At 47.8% G+C, this 24,276-nt stretch overlaps 1 protein-coding gene across 3 annotated transcripts in view; it reads right to left on the bottom strand.

Annotated features, from left to right (window-relative positions):
- The window catches only part of LOC140405402 (integrin alpha-7-like), a 364,198-nt gene that overhangs the window by 19,138 nt on the left and 320,784 nt on the right, over positions 1 to 24,276 (bottom strand). For all 3 annotated transcript variants that reach the window (XM_072493761.1, XM_072493762.1, XM_072493763.1), the window contains exons 21-23: positions 22,922 to 23,035; positions 8,406 to 8,519; positions 3,333 to 3,431 (exon numbers count right to left, since the gene is read on the bottom strand). In XM_072493761.1, the coding sequence (XP_072349862.1) occupies positions 3,333 to 3,431; positions 8,406 to 8,519; positions 22,922 to 23,035 (327 nt within the window). The remainder of the gene's footprint in view (positions 1 to 3,332; positions 3,432 to 8,405; positions 8,520 to 22,921; positions 23,036 to 24,276) is intronic.

Raw genomic sequence — 24,276 nt, 5'->3', positions numbered from 1 at the left:
GAGGTGAAGATGGGAAGGGGAAGATGGGGAGGGGGTGAGGGGAAGATGGGGAGGGGGTGAGGGAAGATGGGGGAGGGGAAAGTGGGGGAGGGGGTGAGGGGAAGATGGGGGAGGGGGTGAGGGGAAGATGGGGGAGGGGGTGAGGGGAAGATGGGGGAGCGGAGTGTATGTGTGTGTGTGATGTGTGAGAGGGTGTGTGTGTAAGTGTGTGTGCGGGAGAGTGGGAGTGTGTGTGTGCGCATGAGAGACATTTGTTCAACTGTGTGTGAGTGAGAGTGTGTATGTATGTGTGTGTATGTGACGGGGCGGGGGAAAGATGGAGAGGAGGAATGGGAAAGATGGGAGAGGAGGAATGGGAAAATGGGGGAGAAGATGAGGGGAGAATGGGGAGGGGGTGAGGGGAAGATGGGGAGGGATGAGGAGAAGGTGGGGATGAGGGGGAGGGGGAGGGGAAAATGGGGAATGGTGAGGGGAAGATGGGGAGGGGAAGATGGGGAGGGGAAGGTGGGAGAGGGGAAGATGGGGAGGGGAAGATGGGGAGGGGGTGAGGGAAGATGGAGGAGGGGGTGAGGGGAAGATGGGGGAGGGATGAGGGGAAGGTGGGGGAGGGGAAGATGGGGGAGGGAGTGAGGGCAAGATGGGGGAGGGGGTGAGGGGAGGATGGGGAGGGGGTGAGGGGAGGATGGGGAAGGGGGTGAGGGGAAGATGGGGAGGGGGTGAGGGAAGATGGAGGAGGGGGTGAGGGGGAGGTGGGGAGGGGTGGGGGAATGTGGGGGATGAGGGGGAGGGGGAGGGGAAAATGGGGAATGGTGAGGGGAAGATGGGGGAGGGGAAGATGGGGAGGGGGTGAGGGAAGATGGAGGAGGGGGTGAGGGGGAGGTGGGGAGGGGTGGGGGAAGGTGGGGGATGAGGGGGAGGGGGAGGGGAAAATGGGGAATGGTGAGGGGAAGATGGGGAGGGGAAGATGGGGAGGGGAAGGTGGGAGAGGGGAAGATGGGGAGGGGAAGATGGGGATGGGGTGAGGGAAGATGGAGGAGGGGGTGAGGGGAAGATGGGGGAGGGATGAGGGGAAGGTGGGGGAGGGGAAGATGGGGGAGGGAGTGAGGGCAAGATGGGGGAGGGGGTGAGGGGAGGATGGGGAGGGGGTGAGGGGAGGATGGGGAAGGGGGTGAGGGGAAGATGGGGAGGGGGTGAGGGAAGATGGAGGAGGGGGTGAGGGGAAGGTGGGGAGGGGTGGGGGAAGGTGGGGGAGGGGAAGATTGGGGAGGGAGGGCAAGATGGGGGAGGGGGTGAGGGGAGGATGGGGAGGGGGTGAGGGGAGGATGGGGAAGGGGGTGAGGGGAAGATGGGGAGGGGGTGAGGGAAGATGGGGAGGGGGTGAGGGAAGATGGAGGAGGGGGTGAGGGGAAGATGGGGTGGGGAGGGGAAAGTGAGGGAGGGGGTGTAGGGAAGATGGGGAGGCGGTGAGGGGGGAGTGGGGGAGGGGAAGATGGGGGAGGGGGTGAGGGGAAGATGGGGAGGGGAAGATGGGGGAGGGGGTGAGGGGAAGATGGGGCGGGGAACACGGGGGACGTGGTGAGGGACGATGGGGAGGGGAAGATAGGCGAGGGGGTGAGGGGAAGATGGTGGAAGGGGGCGAGGGGAAGATGGGGAGGGGAAGATGGGGAGGTGGTGAGGGAAGAAGGGGAGGGGAGAGGGGAAGATGGGTGAGGGAGGAGAGGAAGATGGGCAAATGGGTGAGGGGAAGATGGGGAGGGGGTGAGGGGAAGATGGGGGAGGGGAAGATGGGGAGGGGAAGATGGGGAGGGGAAGATGGGGAGGGGGTGAGGGGAAGATGGAGAAGGGGTGAGGGAAGATGGAGGAGGGGGTGAGGGGAAGGTGGGGAGGGGTGGGGGAAGATGGGGAAGGAAAGACGGGGGAGGTGGTGAGGGGAAGATGGGGTGTGGGGAGGGGAAGTGAGGGAGGGGGTGTAGGGAAGATGGGGGAGGATGTGAGGGGAAGATGGGGAGGGGGTGAGGGGAAGATGGGGGAAGGGGGCGAGGGGAAGATGGGGGAAGGGGGCGAGGGGAAGATGGGGGAAGGGGGCGAGGGGAAGATGGGGAGGGGAAGACGGGGAGGTGGTGAGGGAAGAAGGGGAGGGGGTGAGGGGAAGATGGGGGAGGGGGAGAGGAAGATGGGGAAGGGGGTGAGTGGAAGATGGGGGAGGGTGTGAGGGAAAATGGGGAAGGGGGTGAGGGGAAGATGGGGGAGGGGAAGATGGGGAGGGGAAGATGGGGAGGGGGGAGGGGAAGATGGGGGAGGGGGTGAGGGAAGATGGGGAGGGGGTGAGGGAAGATGGGGAAGGGGTGAGGGGAAGATGGGGAGGGGTGAGGGAAGATGGGGGAGGGGGAGGGAAGATTGGGGAGGGGGTGAGGGAAGATGAGGGAGGGGGTGAGGGAAAGATGGGGAGGGGGGAGGGAAAGATGGGGAAGGGGGTGAGGGGAAGATGGGGAGGGGGTGAGTGAAAGATGGGGAGGAGGGGGAGGAGAAGATGGGGGGGGGTGAGGGGAAGATGGGTGAGGGAAAGATGGGGGAGGGGGTGAGGGAAGATGGGGAAGGGGTGAGGGGAAGATGGGGAGGGGGTGAGGGAAGATGGGGAGGGGGAGGGAAGATTGGGGGAGGGGGTGAGGGAAGATGGGGAAGGGGTGAGGGGAAGATGGGGAGGGGGTGAGGGAAGATGGGGGAGGGGGAGGGAAGATTGGGGAGGGGTGAGGGAAGATGAGGGAGGGGGTGAGGGAAAGATGGGGAGGGGGAGGGAAGATTGGGGAGGGGTGAGGGAAGATGAGGGAGGGGGTGAGGGAAAGATGGGGAGGGGGAGGGAAAGATGGGGAAGGGGGTGAGTGAAAGATGGGGAGGAGGGGGGAGGAGAAGATGGGGGAGGGGGTGAGGGGAAGATGGGTGAGGGGGTGAGGGAAAGATGGGGGAGGGGAGATGAGGAGAGGGTGAGGGGAAGATGTGGAAGGGGTGGAGGAAAGATGGGGGTTTGAAGGGGAGCGGAGGGGACAACGAAGAACAACAAGGATGGGCAGCAGCAAGTTCCCGAAGGTACAAATTCAATGAAAATTTACTATTTCCACTTCAGAAATGTGAAAGAAATGGGGGCATCAATTCTTAAACATTGGCTTGTCGGAATGACATTTGCAACTTTTCCAGATAGCCTGGTCCATATTTGAATGTGTGATGGCCCCAACGACGCAAGGAGACTTAATTGCTGATGAATTGTGCTTAGACACTGTAGTGGCCTATCGCTGGTAATCTTACAGCAAAGGCTAGATTTGGAGTAATATCTGTACCTGAGTCGCAGCGTTCTCCACCTTTAGGTTTTTGATGCTCGACTTCACACTGATGTCAGCACGAATGGTGAGGTTAATGGAACTGGCTGAAGGATATTCCTGCAAAATCAAAAACACTTCATTGAACCAAACTCAAATCCAACACCCCCCCCCCCTCCATTATATTAATTTCTAATTGTTGAATCCTAGCTGAAGAACAGAAGACAGGAGCTCCAGCTATCATGACGTTCGAACACCAAGCACTCAAGAAGGAATTGTTCTAACACAAGCCTTTTAGTATCTCATCCAGGAGATTGTTCATCACATCACAACTGAGACTAGTGACAGTTAGCCCCTTGTCATTCAATGGCATTACCATAACTGAATCCCCACCCATCAACATCCTGGGGGTACCATTAACCAGAAACTGAACTGGATATTGTGGCTACAAGAGTAGGTCAGAGGCTGGGAATCCTGCGGAGAGTAACTCACCTCCTGACTCCCCAAAGCCTGTCCACCATCTACAAGGCACAAGTCAGGAGTGTGAGGGAATACTCTCCACTTGCCTGGATGAGTGTAGCTCCAACAACACTCAAGAAGCCCGATACCATCCAGGACAAAGCAGCCCCGCTTGATTGGCACCCGATTCACAAACATTCACTCCCTCCACCACCGCGCACAGTGGCAGCCGTGTGTACCATCTACAAGATGCACTGCAGTAACTCACCAAGGCTCCTTAGGCAGCACCTTCCAAGCCCACGACCACTACCATCGAGAAGGACAAGAGCAGCAGATACCCTGGAACCCCTGTGATGAATATCACGTTCGACGCAAAATTTGGTTTAAAATAAGGCACTAATACAAACAGCATTTTAATTCAATGTGGAATAAAACCACTTCAGCTAAAGGTCAGGTAGAGGTTACCACCTGATGGGAGAAACTCGAAGCTGGTTTTGGGGGCACATTAATACAAACAAATACAAAGGCTGATCTATAACAGACCATAATTCTTTGGGATCACTCCCTGCACCTATAAGTATTCAAAACATAAGGACAGGGAAATCTCCAGATAAATAGATGCACAACTCTTTCCCTAACTATACCTCTTGACACTTAGAATAACACCCTCACAAAAGTGTCTGTTTTGGTATCTAAAGAACATGACAACACTGAAAGAAGACAGGCCTCTATACGAGTCCCCCTTGCCAATATATCTTAGGACACCTGACATTTACACAGACCCTACGACCATTAAAAGATATATTAACGATAATACATCCAATTAGCCATTTGGCTATAGGTAATTAACCATCAATAAGTGACAAGATAACAGATGCCGTCCTTGACCGATAAGGGAATTTTCATGTATATAAAGAGGAGGCATTTTAGCAGAGTTCTGACTCCCCTTCGGGAGTGTGAGTCAGTTCTGTTCTTAAAAGCTTGCCTCGTCAGACAAAACCTCAGGTTTTGTAAGTATGTTTTTGTTTAACCTCTTAGAAATGTATTAAGAAATTGATAGGAGATACTTTAGGATTTTCCATGTTTCAGATATAAGACCATAAGACATAGGAGTGGAAGTAAGGCCATTCGGCCCATCGAGTCCACTCCACCATTCAATCATGGCTGATTTCAACTCCATTTACCCGCTCTCTCTCCATAGCCCTTAATTCCTTGAGAAATCAAGAATTTATCAACTTCTGTCTTAAAGACACTCAACGTCCCGGCCTCCACCGCCCTCTGTGGCAATGAATTCCACAGACCCACCACTCTCTGGCTGAAGAAATTTCTCCTCATCTCTGTTCTAAAGTGACTCCCCTTTATTCTAAGGCTGTGCCCCCGGGTCCTAGTCTCCCCTGCTAATGGAAACAACTTCCCTACATCCACCCTATCTAAGCCATTCATTATCTTGTAAGTTTCTATTAGATCTCCCCTCAACCTCCTAAACTCCAATGAATATAATCCTAGGATCCTCAGATCCCAGGTTCATCGTATGTTAGGCCTACCATTCCTGGGATCATCCGTGTGAATCTCCGCTGGACCCGCTCCAGTGCCAGTATGTCCTTCCTGAGGTGTGGGGCCCAAAATTGCTCACAGTATTCTAAATGGGGCCTAACTAATGCTTTATAAAGCTTCAGAAGTACATCCCTGCTTTTATATTCCAAGCCTCTTGAGATGAATGACAACATTGCATTTGCTTTCTTAATTACGGACTCAACCTGCACGTTTACCTTTAGAGAATCCTGGACTAGGACTCCCAAGTCCCTTTGCACTTCAGCAGAGAAGCAGTGTGCTAGCAGATAACATAGGACTGTTAACGATTTTATATTATTAACAGATAACTAAAGACTGTTAATCAATTTATATTTTTAACTCTGCAATTCTGTATGTATCTATTGGGAGTATTTTTACAATCAAAATACTTTGATTAAAATTATACTGTGTAGACTGACTCTCAAAGTTTGAAATCCTAGACACTCATTTAGGAAGTCTTAAATGACTAGGTCCCACGACGATAGAGGTAACGATTTAGTTATGAGTGATGTCATGTGAGTGTACCTTTAAGACATGGATGTTTAAGCAATGTACCTTTAAGAAAACAGTGATATCAGAGAGTGGGTGGAGCTGAGCAGTTTAGCCATTTTGAAGTTTCAGTTTGGAGGAAAAGAGCTTGGGAAGTGTCTGTTTTGCAGTGAGATGGATTTGCTGCGATCTCTGCCATGAAAGACTATCTCTGGATCATTTGGGTGATTTAAACTCATAATAGTAAAGCCTTTAACCTGATGTGATTCTGTTTAAAGGTGTTAAGTCTCTTGGAAGTTTGAAGGAACATTTTGAGGGATTATTTACTGTGTAATATTTTCGGAGTTATCTTTGAAGTAAGGGGTGTTAAGAGATCCAATGTTTATTTAAGATGTCAAGTTGAGTTCATGGAATAAACAGTGTTTTGTGTTTAAAAACCCACATGTCCATAATTGTAATTCCACACCTAGGGAACAAGCCGTGTGCTACGAAAAGCAACAAATACATTCAAGGGGAGGTTGGTTGAACTCCATGATACATTTTGGGGTTCTGAAAACGCCTCGCCCATAACAATTGGGGGCTCGAGGGGGATAAAAGTCTATCTATTGGATTGGCTTTTGTGAACTTAAAGACAGTGAAGGATTGTTGCTTTTCCGGTGTGGTATTTTAGTTTTAAGTGGGGAGAGTGTTGTGAACAATGGCTCTTTCAGAGGCTCAGAAGGTTTTGGGGGTGGAGACTGTCACACGCAGTACTTTACGGACAGAGACGAAAAGCAGACTGTTAGATTTGGCAAGAACATTGCAGTTAACATTACCTGACAAAATGCGAAAAGATGAGGTAATTATGGTGGTGGTTAAGCATTTAAAGTTGCCTGAGATAGAGTTTGACTCATGGGAAATGGCAAAAATTCAGTTGCAAATTATACAAATGGAACATGAGAAAGAATTAAAGCGGCTTGAATACAAACGAGAGTGGAAAAAGAAAGAGATAGAGAAGAAAAAGAAAAGGAGAGACAAGAAATAAACAAAGAATGAGATAGAGAGGAAAGGGAAAAAGAGAGAGAGTTTGAACTTCAAAATGGCTGAACTGCTCAGCTCCACCCACTCTCTGACATCACTGTTTTCTTAAAGGTACATTGCTTAAACATCCATGTCTTAAAGGTACACTCACATGACAGTGACGCATCTGAACTTTTTCCATAAAAAGTAACTGAGATCCTGTTTAACTGTCTGAGACCCGGAAAAGCATTCTCTCTTCGTGAGATCTATTCTGAGTCTTAGCAGAGAAACAGGTTTCCCTCTTTTGGTGGGTTAACCTCGAGGATAGGTTATTAATAAAGTATTATCAGATCTGGAATAACCTAAATCCGTCACACCCCACCACCCGGAGGTTCCCCTCCGCGTCACTCACAATCCTGACTTGGAAATATATCGGCCGTTCTTTCACTGTCGCTGGGTCAAAATCCTGGAACTCCCTCCCTATCAGCACTGTGGGTGTACCTACACCACATGGACTGCAGCGATTCAAGAAGGCAGTTTAGCACTGATGCCTCACAGTGCCAGCGACCCAGCTTCAATTCCGGCCTTGGGTGACTGTCTGTGCGGAGTCTGCACGTTCTCCCCGTGTCTGCGCGGGTTTCCTCCGGGTGCTCCGGTTTCCTCCCACAGTCCAAAGATGTGCAGGTTAGGTGGATTGGCCATGCTAAATTGACCCTTAGTGTCCAAGGATGTGCAGGTTAGGTGGGGCTATGATGTTACGGGGATACGGCTGAGTAGTGGGCCGAGGGTAGAATCCTCTTACAGAGGGTCGGTGCAGACTCGATGGGCCGAATGGCCTCCTTCTGCACTGTAGGAATTCCATGGTTCTAATTCTATCACTACCTTCTCAAGTGCAATGAGGGATAGGCAATAAGTATTGACCTTGCCAGTGACGTCCACATCCCATAAATGTATTTAAAAATTCACTACAAGCCCAATAGTATGACTTCCAACATGTACACATATGCACTTTGCAAGAGCAATTTCCTACTGATATCAGCAGTGGGAATTATGGCCAATATGTTCCTTTTTTGGGTCCCACGGAGCAACTGGTGTGTCTTCACCACTGATCAGCAGCTCTGCATGGACCAGGCTTGAACATGAAGCTCTCAAACCCCCTCTATCCTGCTCCACCCCAACAAGGTGCCACAAATTAAAGCTCAAAAGAACAATGCTTACCTGCACTATGTGACATTTCAGTTTCCCATATTTTTCCCCCTTCTAGTCACTCAGTAAAATTGACTATTTAATGTCAATTGGGAACAGAAGGAGGCCATTCAGCCCCTCGAGTCTGTTCCACCATTCAATGCAACCATGGTTGATTTTGCACCTTAACTCTGCCATCCGCCTCGACTCCATAACCCTTAATAATAATAATTTGCTTGAAGTCTAGTCATGTTTAAACTCAGTTAGCAACTGGATTGAGGCTGATCCAACATCCCTTCCTTGTCAAACCTCAACAGCAGCAAGCTACACACTTCATTCCCACCAAACTGGACTGGAATAATCTTACAATCAATGGTTTGGAAAGCTCACCTCCAGAAAGGTGCTGTCCCACAATCGGGCACGTATTTTCACTGTGGTTGAAATGGCAAGAATTTGAAGAGGACACTGGAAGACAATGCAGTTAGCAGTCCCGTACTTGCAGTCCTGTGGGAAAATGTTTATGAAGATTAGGATCAAACTCAATTTGCAAATGGACAATGCATAACATGCATCAATTCTTACTCTAATCAAATAGCTGTGTGTCCTTGGGATTAATCTGATGAGCCTTGGGTTCTCCTAACTCTCGCTTCGAAGACCATCCCTCTAATCTCCTAACTCTCCGATTGAAGACCATCCCTCTAATCTCCTAACTCTCCCATTGAAGACCATCCCTCTAATCTCCTAACTCTCCCATTGAAGACCATTCCTCTAATCTCCTAACTCTACCTTTGAAGACCATCCCTCTAATCTCCTAACTCTCCCATTGAAGACCATCCCTCTAATTTCCTGACTTTCCTATCGAAGACCATCCCTCTAATCCCCTAACTCTCCCATTGAAGGCCATCCCTCTAATCTCCTAACTCTCCCATTGAAGACCATCCCTCCAATCTCCTAACTCTCCCATCGAAGACCATTCCTCTAATCTCCTAACTCTCCCATTGAAGACCATCCCTCTAATCCCCTAACTCTCCCATTGAAGACCATTCCTCTAATCTCCTAACTCTCCCATTGAAGACCATCCCTCTAATCCCCTAACTCTCCCATTGAAGGCCATCCCTCTAATCTCCTAACTCTACCTTTGAAGACCATCCCTCTAATCTCCTAACTCTCCCATTGAAGACCATCCCTCTAATTTCCTGACTTTCCTATCGAAGACCATCCCTCTAATCTCCTAACTCTACCTTTGAAGACCATCCCTCTAATCCCCTAACTCTCCCATTGAAGACCATCCCTCTAATCCCCTAACTCTCCCATTGAAGGCCATCCCTCTAATCCCCTAACTCTCCCATTGAAGACCATTCCTCTAATCTCCTAACTCTCCCATTGAAGACCGTCCCTCTAATCTCCTAACTCTCCCATCGAAGACCATCCCTCTAATCCCCTAACCCTCCCATCGAAGACCATCCCTCTAATCTCCTAACTCTCCCATTGAAGACCATCCCTCTAATCCCCTAACTCTCCCATCGAAGACCATACCTCTAATCGCCTAACTCTCCGATTGAAGACCATCCCTCTAATTCCCTAACTCTCCCATTGAAGATCATCCCTCTAATCCCCTCACTCTCCCATCGAAGACCATCCCTCTAATCTCCTAACTCTCCAATTGAAGACCATCCCTCTAATCTCCTAACTCTCCCATTGAAGACCATTCCTCTAATCCCCTAACTCTCCCATCGAAGACCATCCCTCTAATCTCCTAACTCTCCAATTGAAGACCATCCCTCTAATCTCCTAACTCTCCCATTGAAGACCATTCCTCTAATCCCCTAACTCTCCCATCGAAGACCATCCCTCTAATCTCCTAACTCTCCAATTGAAGACCATCCCTCTAATCTCCTAACTCTCCAATTGAAGACCATCCCTCTAATCTCCTAACTCTCCCATTGAAGACCATCCCTCTAATCCCCTAACTCTCCCATCGAAGACCATCCCTCTAATCTCCTAACTCTCCAATTGAAGACCATCCCTCTAATCTCCTAACTCTCCCATTGAAGACCATCCCTCTAATCTCCTAACTCTCCAATTGAAGACCATCCCTCTAATCTCCTAACTCTCCCATTGAAGACCATTCCTCTAATCTCCTACCTCTCCCATTGAAGACCATTCCTCTAATCTCCTACCTCTCACATTGAAGACCATCCCTCTAATCTCCTAACTCTCCCATTGAAGACCATTCCTCTAATCTCCTACCTCTCACATTGAAGACCATCCCTCTCATCCCTTAACTGTCCTATTGAAGACCATCCCTCTAATCTCCTAACTCTCCCATTGAAAGAGGTTTTACAACACCAGGTTAAAGTCCAACAGGTTTGTTTCGATGTCACTAGCTTTCGGAGCGCTGCTCCTTCCTCAGGTGAATGAAGATGTATGTTCCAGAAACATATATATAGAAAGATTCAAAGTGCGGCCTCAACCGGGACCTGGGATTCATGTCGCATTACATTCATCCCCCACCACCTGGTCTGCAAAATCCTACCAACTGTCCTGGCTTGACACAATTCACACCTCTTTAACCTGGGGTTACCCCATCTCTGGATCTGTAAAGATTTAATCACCTGCTAATGGTCGCATTCCAAGCATTGTCTGGCATCTTTGAATCTGTCTATATATATGTTTCTGGAACATACCTCTTCATTCACCTGAGGAAGGAGCAGCGCTCCGAAAGCTAGTGATATCGAAACAAACCTGTTGGACTTTAACCTGGTGTTGTAAGACTTCTTACTGTGCTCACCCCAGTCCAACGCCAGCATCTCCACATCATGTCTCCCATTGAAGACCATCCCTCTAATCTCCTAACTCTGCCACTGGAGATCATCCCTCTAATTTCCTAACTCTCCCATTGAAGACCATCCCTCTAATCCCCTAACTCTCCCATTGAAGACCACCCCTCGAATCCCCTAACTCTCCCATTGAAGACCATCCATCGAATCCCCTAACTCTCCCATTGGAGATCATCCCTCTAATTTCCTGACTCTCCCACTGGAGACCATTCCTCTAATTTCCTAACTCACCCATTGAAGATCATCCCTCTAATTTCCTAACTCTCCCATTGAAGATCATCCCTCTAATCCCCTAACTCTCCCATTGAAGACCATCTCTCAAATTTCCTAACTGTCCCATTGAAGATCATCCCTATAATTTCCTAATCCTCCCATTGAAGACCATCCCTCTAATCCCCGAACTCTCCCATTGAAGACCATCCATCGAATCCCCTAACTCTCCCATTGGAGATCATCCCTCTAATTTCCTAACTCTCCCACTGGAGATCAACCCTCTAATTTCCTAACTCACCCATTGAAGATCATCCCTATAATTTCCTAATCCTCCCATTGAAGACCATCCCTCTAATCCCCGAACTCTCCCATTGAAGACCATCCATCGAATCCCCTAACTCTCCCATTGGAGATCATCCCTCTAATTTCCTAACTCTCCCACTGGAGATCATCCCTCTAATTTCCTAACTCTCCCATTGAAGATCATCCCTCTAATCCCCTACCTCTCCCATTGAACACCATCCCTCTAATCTCCTAACTCTCCCATTGAAGACCATCCCTCAAATTTACTAACTGTCCCATTGAAGATCATCCCTATAATTTCCTAATCCTCCCATTGAAGACCATCCTGCAAATCCCCTAACTCTCCCATTGAAGACAATCCTTCTAATCCCTTAACTCTCCCATCAAAGACCATCGCTCTAATCCCCTAACTCTCCCACTGAAGATCATCCCTCTAATCCCCTAACTCTCCCATTGAAGACCATCCATCGAATCTCCTAACTCTCCCATTGAAGACCATTCCTCTAATCGCCTAACTCTCCCATTGAAGACCATCCCTCTAATCGCCTAACTCTCCCATTGAAGATCATCCCTCTAATCCCCTAACTATCCCATTGAAGACCATCCCTCTAATCGCCTAACTCTCCCATTGAAGACCATCACTCTAATCCCCTAACTCTCCCATTGAAGACCATCACTCTAATCGCCTAACTCTCCCATCGAAGACCATCCCGCTAATCTCCTAACTATCCCAATGAAGACCATCCCTCTAATCCCCTAACTTGCCCATTGAAGACCATCTCTCTAATCTCCAAACTCTCCCATCAAAGACCATCCCTCTAATCTCCTAACTCTCCCATTGAAGACCATCCTTCTAATCCCCTAACTCTCCCATTGAAGACAATCCTTCCAATCCCCTAACTCTCCCATCAAAGACCATCCCGCTAACCCCCTAACTCTCCAATCAAAGACCATCCCTCTAATCCCCTATCTCTCCCATTGAAGACCTTCCCTCTAATCCCCTAACTCCCCCATCGAAGACCATCCCTCTAATCCCTAACTCTCCCATCAAAGTAAGAAGTCTAACAACACCAGGATAAAGTCCAACAGGTTTGTTTCAAATCACTAGCTTTCAGAGCACTGCTCCTTCCTCAAGTGAACATTCACCTGAGGAAGGAGCTGTGCTCCGGTGTTGGATTTTAACCTGGTGTTGTAAGACTTCTTACTGTGCTCACCCCAGTCCAACGCCAGCATCTCCACCTCATGTCTCCCATCAAAGACCATCCCTCTAATCCCCTAACTCTCCCATTGAAGACCATCCATCGAATCCCCTAACTCTCCCATTGAAGACCATCCCTCTAATCTCCTAACTCTCCCATTGAAGACCATCCCTCTAATCTCCTAACTCTCGCATTGAAGACCATACCTCTAATCCCCTAACTCTCCCATTGAAGACCATCCATCGAATCCCCTAACTCTCCCATTGGAGATCATCCCTCTAATTTCCTAACTCTCCCACTGGAGATCATCCCTCTAATTTCCTAACTCTCCCATTGAAGATCATCCCTCCAATTTCCTAACTCTCCCATTGAAGATCATCCCTCTAATCCCCTAACTCTCCCATTGAAGACCATCCCTCTAATCCCCTAACTCTCCCATTGAAGACCATCCCTCAAATTTCCTAACTCTCCCATTGAAGATCATCCCTATAATTTCCTAATCCTCCCATTGAAGACCATCCCTCTAATTCCCTAATTCTCCCATTGAAAATCATCCCTCTAATCCCCTAACTCTCCCATTGAAGACCATCCCTCTAATCTCCTAATTCGCCCATTGAAGACCATCTCTCTAATCTCCAAACTCTCCCATCAAAGACCATCCCTCTAATCTCCTAACTCTCCCATTGAAGACCATCCCTCTAATCCCCTAACTCTCCCATCAAAGACCATCCCTCAAACCCCCGAACTCTCCAATCAAAGACCATCCCTCTAATCCCCTATCTCTCCCATTGAAGACAATCCTTCTAATCCCTTAACTCTCCCATCAAAGACCATCCCTCTAACCCCCTAACTCTCCGATCAAAGACCATCCCTCTAATCCCCTGTCTCTCCCATTGAAGACCTTCCCGCTAATCCCCTAACTCCCCCATCAAAGACCATCCCTCTAATCCCTAACTCTCCCACCAAAGTAAGAAGTCTAACAACACCAGGATAAAGTCCAACAGGTTTGTTTCAAATCACTAGCTTTCAGAGCACTGCTCCTTCCTCAGGTGAACATTCAGGTAGATAGTCAACATCTTTTCCCAAAGGTAGGAGAGTCTAAAACTAGAGGGCATAGGTTTAAAGTGAGAGGGGAGAGATTCAGAAGGGCCCAGAGAGGCAATTTCTTCACTCAGAGGGTAGTGAGTGTCTGGAATGGGCTGCCAGAGGTAGTAGTAGAGGCGGGTAAAATTGTGTCTTTTAAAAAACATTTAGATAGTTACATGGGTAAGATGGGTATAAAGGGTTATGGGCCAAGTGCGGGCAACTGGGACTAGCTTATTGGGAAAAACTGGGTGGCATGGACTGATTGGGCCTAAGGGCCTGTTTCCATGCTGTAAACTTCTATGATTCTATGATTCTATGAAGGAGCAGTGCTCCGGTGTTGGACTTTAACCTGGTGTTGTAAGACTTCTTACTGTGCTCACCCCAGTCCAACGCCAGCATCTCCACCTCATGTCTCCCATCAAAGGCCATCCCTCTAATCCCCTAACTCCCCCATCGAAGAGCATCCCTCTAATTTCCTAACTCTCCCATTGAAGACCCCCTCTAATCACCAAACCATCCCATTGAAAACCATCCCTCTCATTTCCTAACTCTCCCATTGAAGATCATCCCTCTAATCCCCTAACTCTCCCATCGAAGACCATCCCTCTAATTTCCTAACTCTCCCATTGAAGACCATCCCTCTAACTTACTAATTCTCCCATTGAAGACCATCCCTCTAATCCCCTAACTCTCCCAATGAAGACCATCCCTCTAATCCCCTAACACGCCCATTGAAGACCATCCCTCTAATTTCCTAACTCTCCCATTGAAGACCATCCCTCTAATCCCCTAACTCTCCCATTGAAGACCATCCCTCTAATCCCCTAACACGCCCATTGAAGACCATCTCTCTAATTTCCTAACTCTCCCATTGAAGACCATCCCTCTTATCTCCTAACTCTCCCAATGAAGACCATCCCTCTAATCCCCTAACTCTCCCATCGAAGAGCATCCCTCTAATCTCCAAACTGTCCCATCGAGGGCCATCCCTCTAATCCCCTAACTTTCCTATCGAAGACCATCCCTCTAATCCCCTAACTCTCCTATCGAAGACCATCCCTCTAATCTCCTAACTCTTTATTGAAGACCATCCCTCGAATCCCCTAACTCTCCCATCGAAGACCATCCCTCTAATCCCCAAACTCACACATTGAAGACCATCCCTCTAATCTCCTACCTCTCCCATCGAAGACCATCGCTCTAATCTCCTAACTCTCCCATTGAAGACCATCCCTCTAATCTCCTAACTCTCCCATTGAAGACCATTCCTCAAACCCCCTAAATCTCCCATCGAAGACCATCCCTCTACTACTCCTAACTCTCCCATCGAAGACCATCACCTCATCCCCTAACTCTCCCATTGAAGACCATCCCTCTAATCACCTAACTCTCCCATTGACGATCATCCCTCTAATTTCCTAACACTCCCATTGAAGACCATCCCTCTAATCTCCTAACTCGCCCATTGAAGACCAACTCTCGAATCTCCAAACTCTCCCATCAAAGACCATCCCTCTAATCTCCTAACTCTCCCATTGAAGACCATCCTGCAAATCCCCTAACTCTCCCATTGAAGACAATCCTTCTAATCCCCTAACTCTCCCATTGAAGACCATCCATCGAATCTCCTAACTCTCCCATTGAAGACCATTCCTCTAATCGCCTAACTCTCCCATTGAAGACCACCCCTCTAATCGCCTAACTCTCCCATTGAAGACCATCCCTCTAATCCCCTAACTATCCCATTGAAGACCATCCCTCTAATCGCCTAACTCTCCCATTGAAGACCATCACTCTAATCCCCTAACTCTCCCATTGAAGACCATCACTCTAATCGCCTAACTCTCCCATCGAAGACCATCCCGCTAATCTCCTAACTATCCCAATGAAGACCATCCCTCTAATCCCCTAACTCGCCCATTGAAGACCATCTCTCTAATCTCCAAACTCTCCCATCAAAGACCATCCCTCTAATCTCCAAACTCTCCCATTGAAGACCATCCTTCTAATCCCCTAACTCTCCCATTGAAGACAATCCTTCCAATCCCCTAACTCTCCCATCAAAGACCATCCCGCTAACCCCCTAACTCTCCAATCAAAGACCATCCCTCTAATCCCCTATCCCTCCCATTGAAGACCTTCCCTCTAATCCCCTAACTCCCCCATCGAAGACCATCCCTCTAATCCCTAACTCTCCCATCAAAGTAAGAAGTCTAACAACACCAGGATAATGTCCAACAGGTTTGTTTCAAATCACTAGCTTTCAGAGCACTGCTCCTTCCTCAAGTGAACATTCACCTTAGGAAGGAGCTGTGCTCCGGTGTTGGATTTTAACCTGGTGTTGTAAAACTTCTTACTGTGCTCACCCCAGTCCAACGCCAGCATCTCCACCTCATGTCTCCCATCAAAGACCATCCCTCTAATCCCCTAACTCTCCCATTGAAGACCATCCATCGAATCCCCTAACTCTCCCATTGAAGACCATCCCTCTAATCTCCTAACTCTCCCATTGAAGACCATCCCTCTAATCTCCTAACTCTCGCATTGAAGACCATACCTCTAATCCCCTAACTCTCCCATTGAAGACCATCCATCGAATCCCCTAACTCTCCCATTGGAGATCATCCCTCTAATTTCCTAACTCTCCCACTGGAGATCATCCCTCTAATTTCCTAACTCTCCCATTGAAGATCATCCCTCCAATTTCCTAACTCTCCCATTGAAGATCATCCCTCTAATCCCCTAACTCTCCCATTGAAGACCATCCCTCTAATCCCCAACTCTCCCATTGAAGACCATCCCTCAAATTTCCTAACTCTCCCATTGAAGATCATCCCTATAATTTCCTAATCCTCCCATTGAAGACCATCCCTCTAATCCCCTAATTCTCCCATTGAAGATCATCCCTCTAATCCCCTAACTCTCCCATTGAAGATCATCCCTCTAATCTCCTAATTCGCCCATTGAAGACCATCTCTCTAATCTCCAAACTCTCCCATCAAAGACCATCCCTCTAATCTCCTAACTCTCCCATTGAAGACCATCCCTCTAATCTCCTAACTCTCCCATTGAAGACCATCCCTCTAATCCCCTAACTCTCCCATCAAAGACCATCCCTCAAACCCCCGAACTCTCCAATCAAAGACCATCCCTCTAATCCCCTATCTCTCCCATTGAAGACAATCCTTCTAATCCCTTAACTCTCCCATCAAAGACCATCCCTCTAACCCCCTAACTCTCCAATCAAAGACCATCCCTCTAATCCCCTGTCTCTCCCATTGAAGACCTTCCCGCTAATCCCCGAACTCCCCCATCAAAGACCATCCCTCTAATCCCTAACTCTCCCACCAAAGTAAGAAGTCTAACAACACCAGGATAAAGTCCAACAGGTTTGTTTCAAATCACTAGCTTTCAGAGCACTGCTCCTTCCTCAGGTGAACATTCAGGTAGATAGTCAACATCTTTTCCCAAAGGTAGGAGAGTCTAAAACTAGAGGGCATAGGTTTAAAGTGAGAGGGGAGAGATTCAGAAGGGCCCAGAGAGGCAATTTCTTCACTCAGAGGGTAGTGAGTGTCTGGAATGGGCTGCCAGAGGTAGTAGTAGAGGCGGGTACAATTGTGTCTTTTAAAAAACATTTAGATAGTTACATGGGTAAGATGGGTATAGAGGGTTATGGGCCAAGTGCGGGCAACTGGGACTAGTTTATTGGGAAAAACTGGGTGGCATGGACTGATTGGGCCGAAGGGCCTGTTTCCATGCTGTAAACTTCTATGATTCTATGAAGGAGTAGTGCTCCGGTGTTGGACTTTAACCTGGTGTTGTAAGACTTCTTACTGTGCTCACCCCAGTCCAACGCCAGCATCTCCACCTCATGTCTCCCATCAAAGACCATCCCTCTAATCCCCTAACTCCCCCATCGAAGAGCATCCCTCTAATCCCTTAACTCTCACATTAAAGACCATCCCTCTAATCTCCTAACTCTCCGATCGAAGACCATCCCTCTAATCTCCTAACTCTCCCATTGAAGACCATCCCTCTAATCTCCTAACTCTCCCATTGAAGACCATTCCTCTAACCCCCTAAATTTCCCATGGAAAACCATCCCTCTACTCCCTCTAACTCTCCCATCGAAGACCATCCCCCTCATCCCCTAACTCTCCCATTGAAGACCATTCCTCTAATCCCCTAACTCTCCCATTGAAGACCATCCCTCTAATTTCCTAACTCTCCCATTGAAGACCATCCCTCTAACTTACTAACTCTCCCATTGAAAACCATCCCTCTAATCCCCTAACTCTCCCAATGAAGACCATCCCTCTAATCCCCTAACTCGCCCATTGAAGACCATCCCTCTAATTTCCTAACTCTCCCATTGAAGACCATCCCTCTTATCTCCTAACTCTCCCAATGAAGATCATCCCTCTAATCCCCTAACTCTCCCATCGAAGACCATCCCTCTAATCCCCAAACTGTCCCATCGAAGGCCATCCCTCTAATCCCCTAACTTTCCTATCGAAGACCATCCCTCTAATCCCCTAACTCTCCTATCGAAGTCCATCCCTCTAATCTCCTAACTCTTTATTGAAGACCATCCCTCGAATCCCCTAACTCTCCCATCGAAGACCATCCCTCTAATCCCCAAACTCACACATTGAAGACCATCCCTCTAATCTCCTAACTCTCCCATCGAAGACCATCGCTCTAATCTCCTAACTCTCCCATTGAAGACCATCCCTCTAATCTCCTAACTCTCCCATTGAAGACCATTCCTCAAACCCCCTAAATCTCCCATCGAAGACCATCCCTCTACTACTCCTAACTCTCCCATCGAAGACCATCACCTCATCCCCTAACTCTCCTATTGAAGACCATTCCTCTAATCTCCTAACTCTCCCATTGAAGACCATCCCTCTAATCACCTAACTCTCCCATTGACGATCATCCCTCTAATCTCCTAACTCGCCCATTGAAGACCAACTCTCGAATCTCCAAACTCTCCCATCAAAGACCATCCCTCTAATCTCCTAACTCTCCCATTGAAGACCATCCTGCAAATCCCCTAACTCTCCCATTGAAGACAATCCTTCTAATCCCTTAACTCTCCCATCAAAGACCATCCCTCGAACCCCCTACCTCTCCCATTGAAGACCATCCATCGAATCCCCTAACTCTCCCATTGAAGACCATCCCTCTAATCCCCTAACTCTCCCATTGAAGACCATCCCTTTAATCCCCAAACTGTCCCATCAAAGACCATCCCTCTAATCCCCTAACTTACCTATCGAAGACCATCCCTCTAATCCCCTAACTCTCCTATCGAAGACCATCCCTCTAATCTCCTAACTCTTTATTGAAGACCATCCCTCTAATCCCCTAACACTCCCATCGAAGACCATCCCTCTAATCCCCAAACTCTCCCATCGAAGGCCATCCCTCTAATCTCCTAACTCTCCCAATGAAGACCATCGCTCTAATCTCCTAACTCTCCCATCGAAGACCATCCCTCTAATCCCCTAACTCTCCCATTGAAGACAATCCTTCTAATCCCTTAACTCTCCCATCAAAGACCATCCCTCTAACCCCCTAACTCTCCAATCAAAGACCATCCCTCTAATCCCCTATCTCTCCCATTGAAGACCTTCTCTCTAATCCCCTAACTCCCCCATCGAAGACCATCCCTCTAATCCCTAACTCTCCCATCAAAGTAAGAAGTCTAACAACACCAGGATAAAGTCCAACAGGTTTGTTTCAAATCACTAGCTTTCAGAGCACTGCTCCTTCCTCAAGTGAACATTCACCTGAGGAAGGAGCAGTGCTCCGGTGTTGGACTTTAACCTGGTGTTGTAAGACTTCTTACTGTGCTCACCCCAGTCCAACGCCAGCATCTCCACCTCATGTCTCCCATCGAAGACCATCCCTCTCATCCCCTAACTCGCCCATTGAAGACCCCCTCTAATCACCTAACTCTCCCATTGAAAACCATCCCTCTAATTTCCTAGCTCTCCCATTGAAGACCATCCCTCTAATTTCCTAACTCTTCCATTGAAGACCATCCCTCTAATCCCCTAACTCTCCTATTGAAGACCATCCCTCTAATTTCCTAACTCTCCCATTGAAGATCATCCCGCTAATCCCCTAACTCTCCCATCGAAGACCATCCCTCTAACTTACTAACTCTCCCATTGAAGACCATCCATCTAATCCCCTAACTCTCCCATTGAAGACCATCCATCGAATCCCCTAACTCTCCCATTGAAGACCATCCCTCTAATCCCCTAACTCTCCATTGAAGACCATCCCTTTAATCCCCAAACTGTCCCATCAAAGACCATCCCTCTAATCCCCTAACTTTCCTATCGAAGAGCATCCCTCTAATCCCCTAACTCTCCTATCGAAGACCATCCCTCTAATCTCCTAACTCTTTATTGAAGACCATCCCTCTAATCCCCTAACTCTCCCATCGAAGACCATCCCTCTAATCCCCAAACTCTCCCATCGAAGGCCATCCCTCTAATCCCCTAACTCTCCCAATGAAGACCATCCCTCTAATCCCCTAACTCGCCCATTGAAAACCATCCCTCTAATTTCCTAACTCTCCCATTGAAGATCATCCCTCTAATCCCCTAACTCTCCCATCGAAGACCATCCCTCTAATCTCCTAACTCTCCCAATGAAGACCATCGCTCTAATTTCCTAGCTCTCCCATTGAAGACCATCCCTCTAATTTCCTAACTCTTCCTTTGAAGACAATCCCTCTAATCCCCTAACTCTCCTATTGAAGACCATCCCTCTAATTTCCTAACTCTCCCATCGAAGACCTTCCCTCTAATTTCCTAACTCTCCCATTGAAGACCATCCCTCTAATTTCCTAACTCTCCCACTGAAGATCATCCCTCTAATCCCCTAACTCGCCCATTGAAAACCATCCCTCTAATTTCCTAACTCTCCCATTGAAGATCATCCCTCTAATCCCCTAACTCTCCCATCGAAGACCATCCCTCTAATCTCCTAACTCTTTATTGAAGACCATCCCTCTAATCCCCTAACTCTCCCATCGAAGACCATCCCTCTAATCCCCAAACTCTCCCATCGAAGGCCATCCCTCTAATCCCCTAACTCCCCCAATGAAGACCATCCCTCTAATCCCCTAACTCTCCCATTGAAGACCATTCCTCTAATCCCCTAACTTTCCCATGGAAGACCATCCCTCTAATCTCCTAACTCTCCCAATGAAGACCATCCCTCTAATCCCCTAACTCTCCCATCGAAGACCATCCCTCTAATCTCCTAACTCTTTATTGAAGACCATCCCTCTAATCCCCAAACTCTCCCATCGAAGGCCATCCCTCTAATCCCCTAACTCCCCCAATGAAGACCATCCCTCTAATCCCCTAACTCTCCCATTGAAGACCATTCCTCTAATCCCCTAACTTTCCCATGGAAGACCATCCCCCTAATCCCCTAACTCTCCCAATGAAGACCATCCCTCTCATCCCCGAACTCGCCCATTGAAGACCATCCCTCTAATCTACTAACTCTCCCATTCAAGACCATCCTTCTAATCCCCTAACTTTCCCATTGAAGACCATTCCTCTAATCTCCTAACTCTCCCATTGAAGACCATCCCTCTAATCACCTAACTCTTCCAATGAAGACCATCGCTCTAATTTCCTAGCTCTCCCATTGAAGACCATCCCTCTAATTTCCTAACTCTTCCATTGAAGACCATCCCTCTAATCCCCTAACTCTCCTATTGAAGACCATCCCTCTAATTTCCTAACTCTCCCATCGAAGACCTTCCCTCTAATTTCCTAACTCTCCCTTGAAGACCATCCCTCTAATTTCCTAACTCTCCCACTGAAGATCATCCCTCTAACTTACTAACTCTCCCATTGAAGACCATCCGTCTAATTCCCTAACTCTCCCATTGAAGACCATCCATCGAATCCCCTAACTCTCCCATTGAAGACCATCCCTCTAATCTCCTAACTCTCCCAATGAAGACCATCCCTCTATTCCCCTAACTCTCCCATTGAAGACCATCCCTCTAATCCCCAAACTGTCCCATCAAAGACCATCCCTCTAATCCCCTAACTTTCCTATCGAAGGCCACCCCTCTAATCCCCTAACTTTCCTAGCGAAGACCATCCCTCTAATCCCCTAACTCTCCCAATGAAGACCATCCCTCTAATCCCCTAACTCGCCCATTTAAGACCATCCCTCTAATTTCCTAACTCTCCCATTGAAGATCATCCCTCTAATCCCTAACTCTCCCATCGAAGACCATCCCTCTAATTTCCTAACTCTCCCATTGAAGACCATCCCTCTAATCCCCTAACTTTCCCATTGAAGACCATTCCTCTAATCTCCTAACTCTCCCATTGAAGACCATCCCCCAAATCTCCTAACTCTCCCAATGAAGACCATCCCTCTAATCCCTAACTCTCCCATCGAAGACCATCCCTCTAATTTCCTAACTCTCCCATTGAAGACAATCTCTCTAATCCCCTAACTTTCCCATTGAAGACCATTCCTCTAATCTCCTAACTCTCCCATTGAAGACCATTCCGCTAATCTCCTAACTCTCCCATTGAAGACCATCCCCCTAATCTCCTAACTCTCCCAATGAAGACCATCCCTCTAATCCCCTAACTCTCCCATCGAAGACCATCCGTCTAATCCCCAAACTGTCCCATCGAAGACCATCCCTCTAATCCCCTAACTCGCCCATTGAAGACCATCCCTCTAATCTCCTAACTCGCCCAGTGAAGACCATCCCTCTAATCTCCTAACTCTCCCATTCAAGACTATCCTGCTAATCCCCAAACTCTCCCATTGAAGACCATCCCTCTAATTTCCTAACTCTCCCATCGAAGACCATCCCTCTAATCCCCTAACTTTCCCATTGAAGACCATTCCTCTAATCTCCTAACTCTCCCATTGAAGACCATCCTTCTAATCCCCTAACTCCCCGATTGAACACCATCCATCTAATTCCCTAACTTTCCTATCGAAGACCATCCCTCTAATCCCCTAACTCTCCCATTGAAGACCATCCCTCTAATCCCCTAGCTCTCCCATCGAAGACCGTTCCTCTTGATTAATTGTTGGCAGTGTGGAACAGAATCGGGGAAGATCCATGAACAAGGCAATGGGTTGGGATTAACTCTGAACCTATTGATGAAAGCATTATTCATCGTCACCTAAAATGATCCAAACCTGTTGAAATGAAGAATGTGTTTGAAGAACATTTTGGGTTAGTTACCAGAGTTATTGTCCTCTTTGCTCCTGTCTGGTGAGCCACTGATTGTTTTTGGGCTGCGCTGCCACGCCTTGACCTCGTTGTGTTCTGTTTCAGTCGCGTATTTTCACTAAATGTCTGTCAGCAAAGACAAAATGATTAGAGCACCGTTCCGAAAGCATTCGCAAAATTGAAGAGTGAAAAATTAACAGTCCTCCACCTGATGAGAGAAGATACCAGTGTGTTGCAACACGAGGTGACAAAACGTTCTTGTACCAGGTGGTGTGATGGTCTGGTACACTGTCCTTTCATCCCCAAGTGCGGTTTAAATACAGCCCTCAATGATGGACTGAAAATATCCTCTCATTGCTAATTGGAAGTAGTCTAACACAAAATGATTTAGGCGGCTGTCGTCCTAAACCCTGTGGACCTACAGAATCTAGCACCAACAATGTATATGTCTACCATCTTTAAGAAGTTTTACAACACCAGGTTAAAGTCCAACAGGTTTGTTTCGATGTCACTAGCTTTCGGAGCGCTGCTCCTTCCTCAGGTGAATGAAGAGGTATGTTCCAGAAACATATATATGGACAGATTCAAAGATGCCAGACAATGCTTGGAATGCGAGCATTAGCAGGTAATTAAATCTTTACAGATCCAGAGATGGGGTAACCCCAGGTTAAAGAGGTGTGAATTGTGTCAAGCCAGGACAGTTGGTAGGATTTCGCAGGCCAGATGGTGGGGGATGAATGTAATGCGACATGAATCCCAGGTCTACATCATGGCTACCATCTTTAGGGTTATGAATTTCCCAGGGTGCTTCACATGAGCGCCATAAAGCAAAGTATTATATTGAATCACACAAGGAAATACCAGAAATGCTGGAGAATGAAAGGTTTAGTGAGAGGGAAGAACCGAGGGAGATCGAAATTAGTAGAGAAAGGATGCTGGGAAAATTGATGGGATTGAAGGTGGATAAATCCCCAGGGCCTGAGAATCTGCATCCCAGAGTGCTTAAGGAGGCGGCTCTGGAAATAGTGGATGTATTGGTGGTCATCTTCCGGGATTCTATACACTCTGGAACTGTCCCTGCAGATTGGAGGGTAGCTCACGTCACTCCGATATTCAATAAAGGAGGTAGAGAGAAAGCAGGGAATTATAGACCAGTAAGCCTAACATCGGTAGTGGGGAAAATGCTTGAATCCATTATCAAGGACTTTATAGTGGAACATTTAGAAAGCAGTGGCAGGATCAGTCAGAGTCAGCATGGATTTATGAAGGGAAAATCATGCTTGACAAAGCTGTTGGAATTCTTTGGCCTTTATTGGTAGAGGGATTGAGTTCCGGAGTCAGGAGGTCATGTTGCAGCTGTACAGAAC

The sequence above is a fragment of the Scyliorhinus torazame genome, chromosome X (genome assembly GCF_047496885.1).
Source record: "Scyliorhinus torazame isolate Kashiwa2021f chromosome X, sScyTor2.1, whole genome shotgun sequence".
In the NCBI taxonomy this organism is placed as follows: domain Eukaryota; kingdom Metazoa; phylum Chordata; class Chondrichthyes; order Carcharhiniformes; family Scyliorhinidae; genus Scyliorhinus; species Scyliorhinus torazame.
This window is presented reverse-complemented; position numbering and strand designations above follow the sequence as displayed.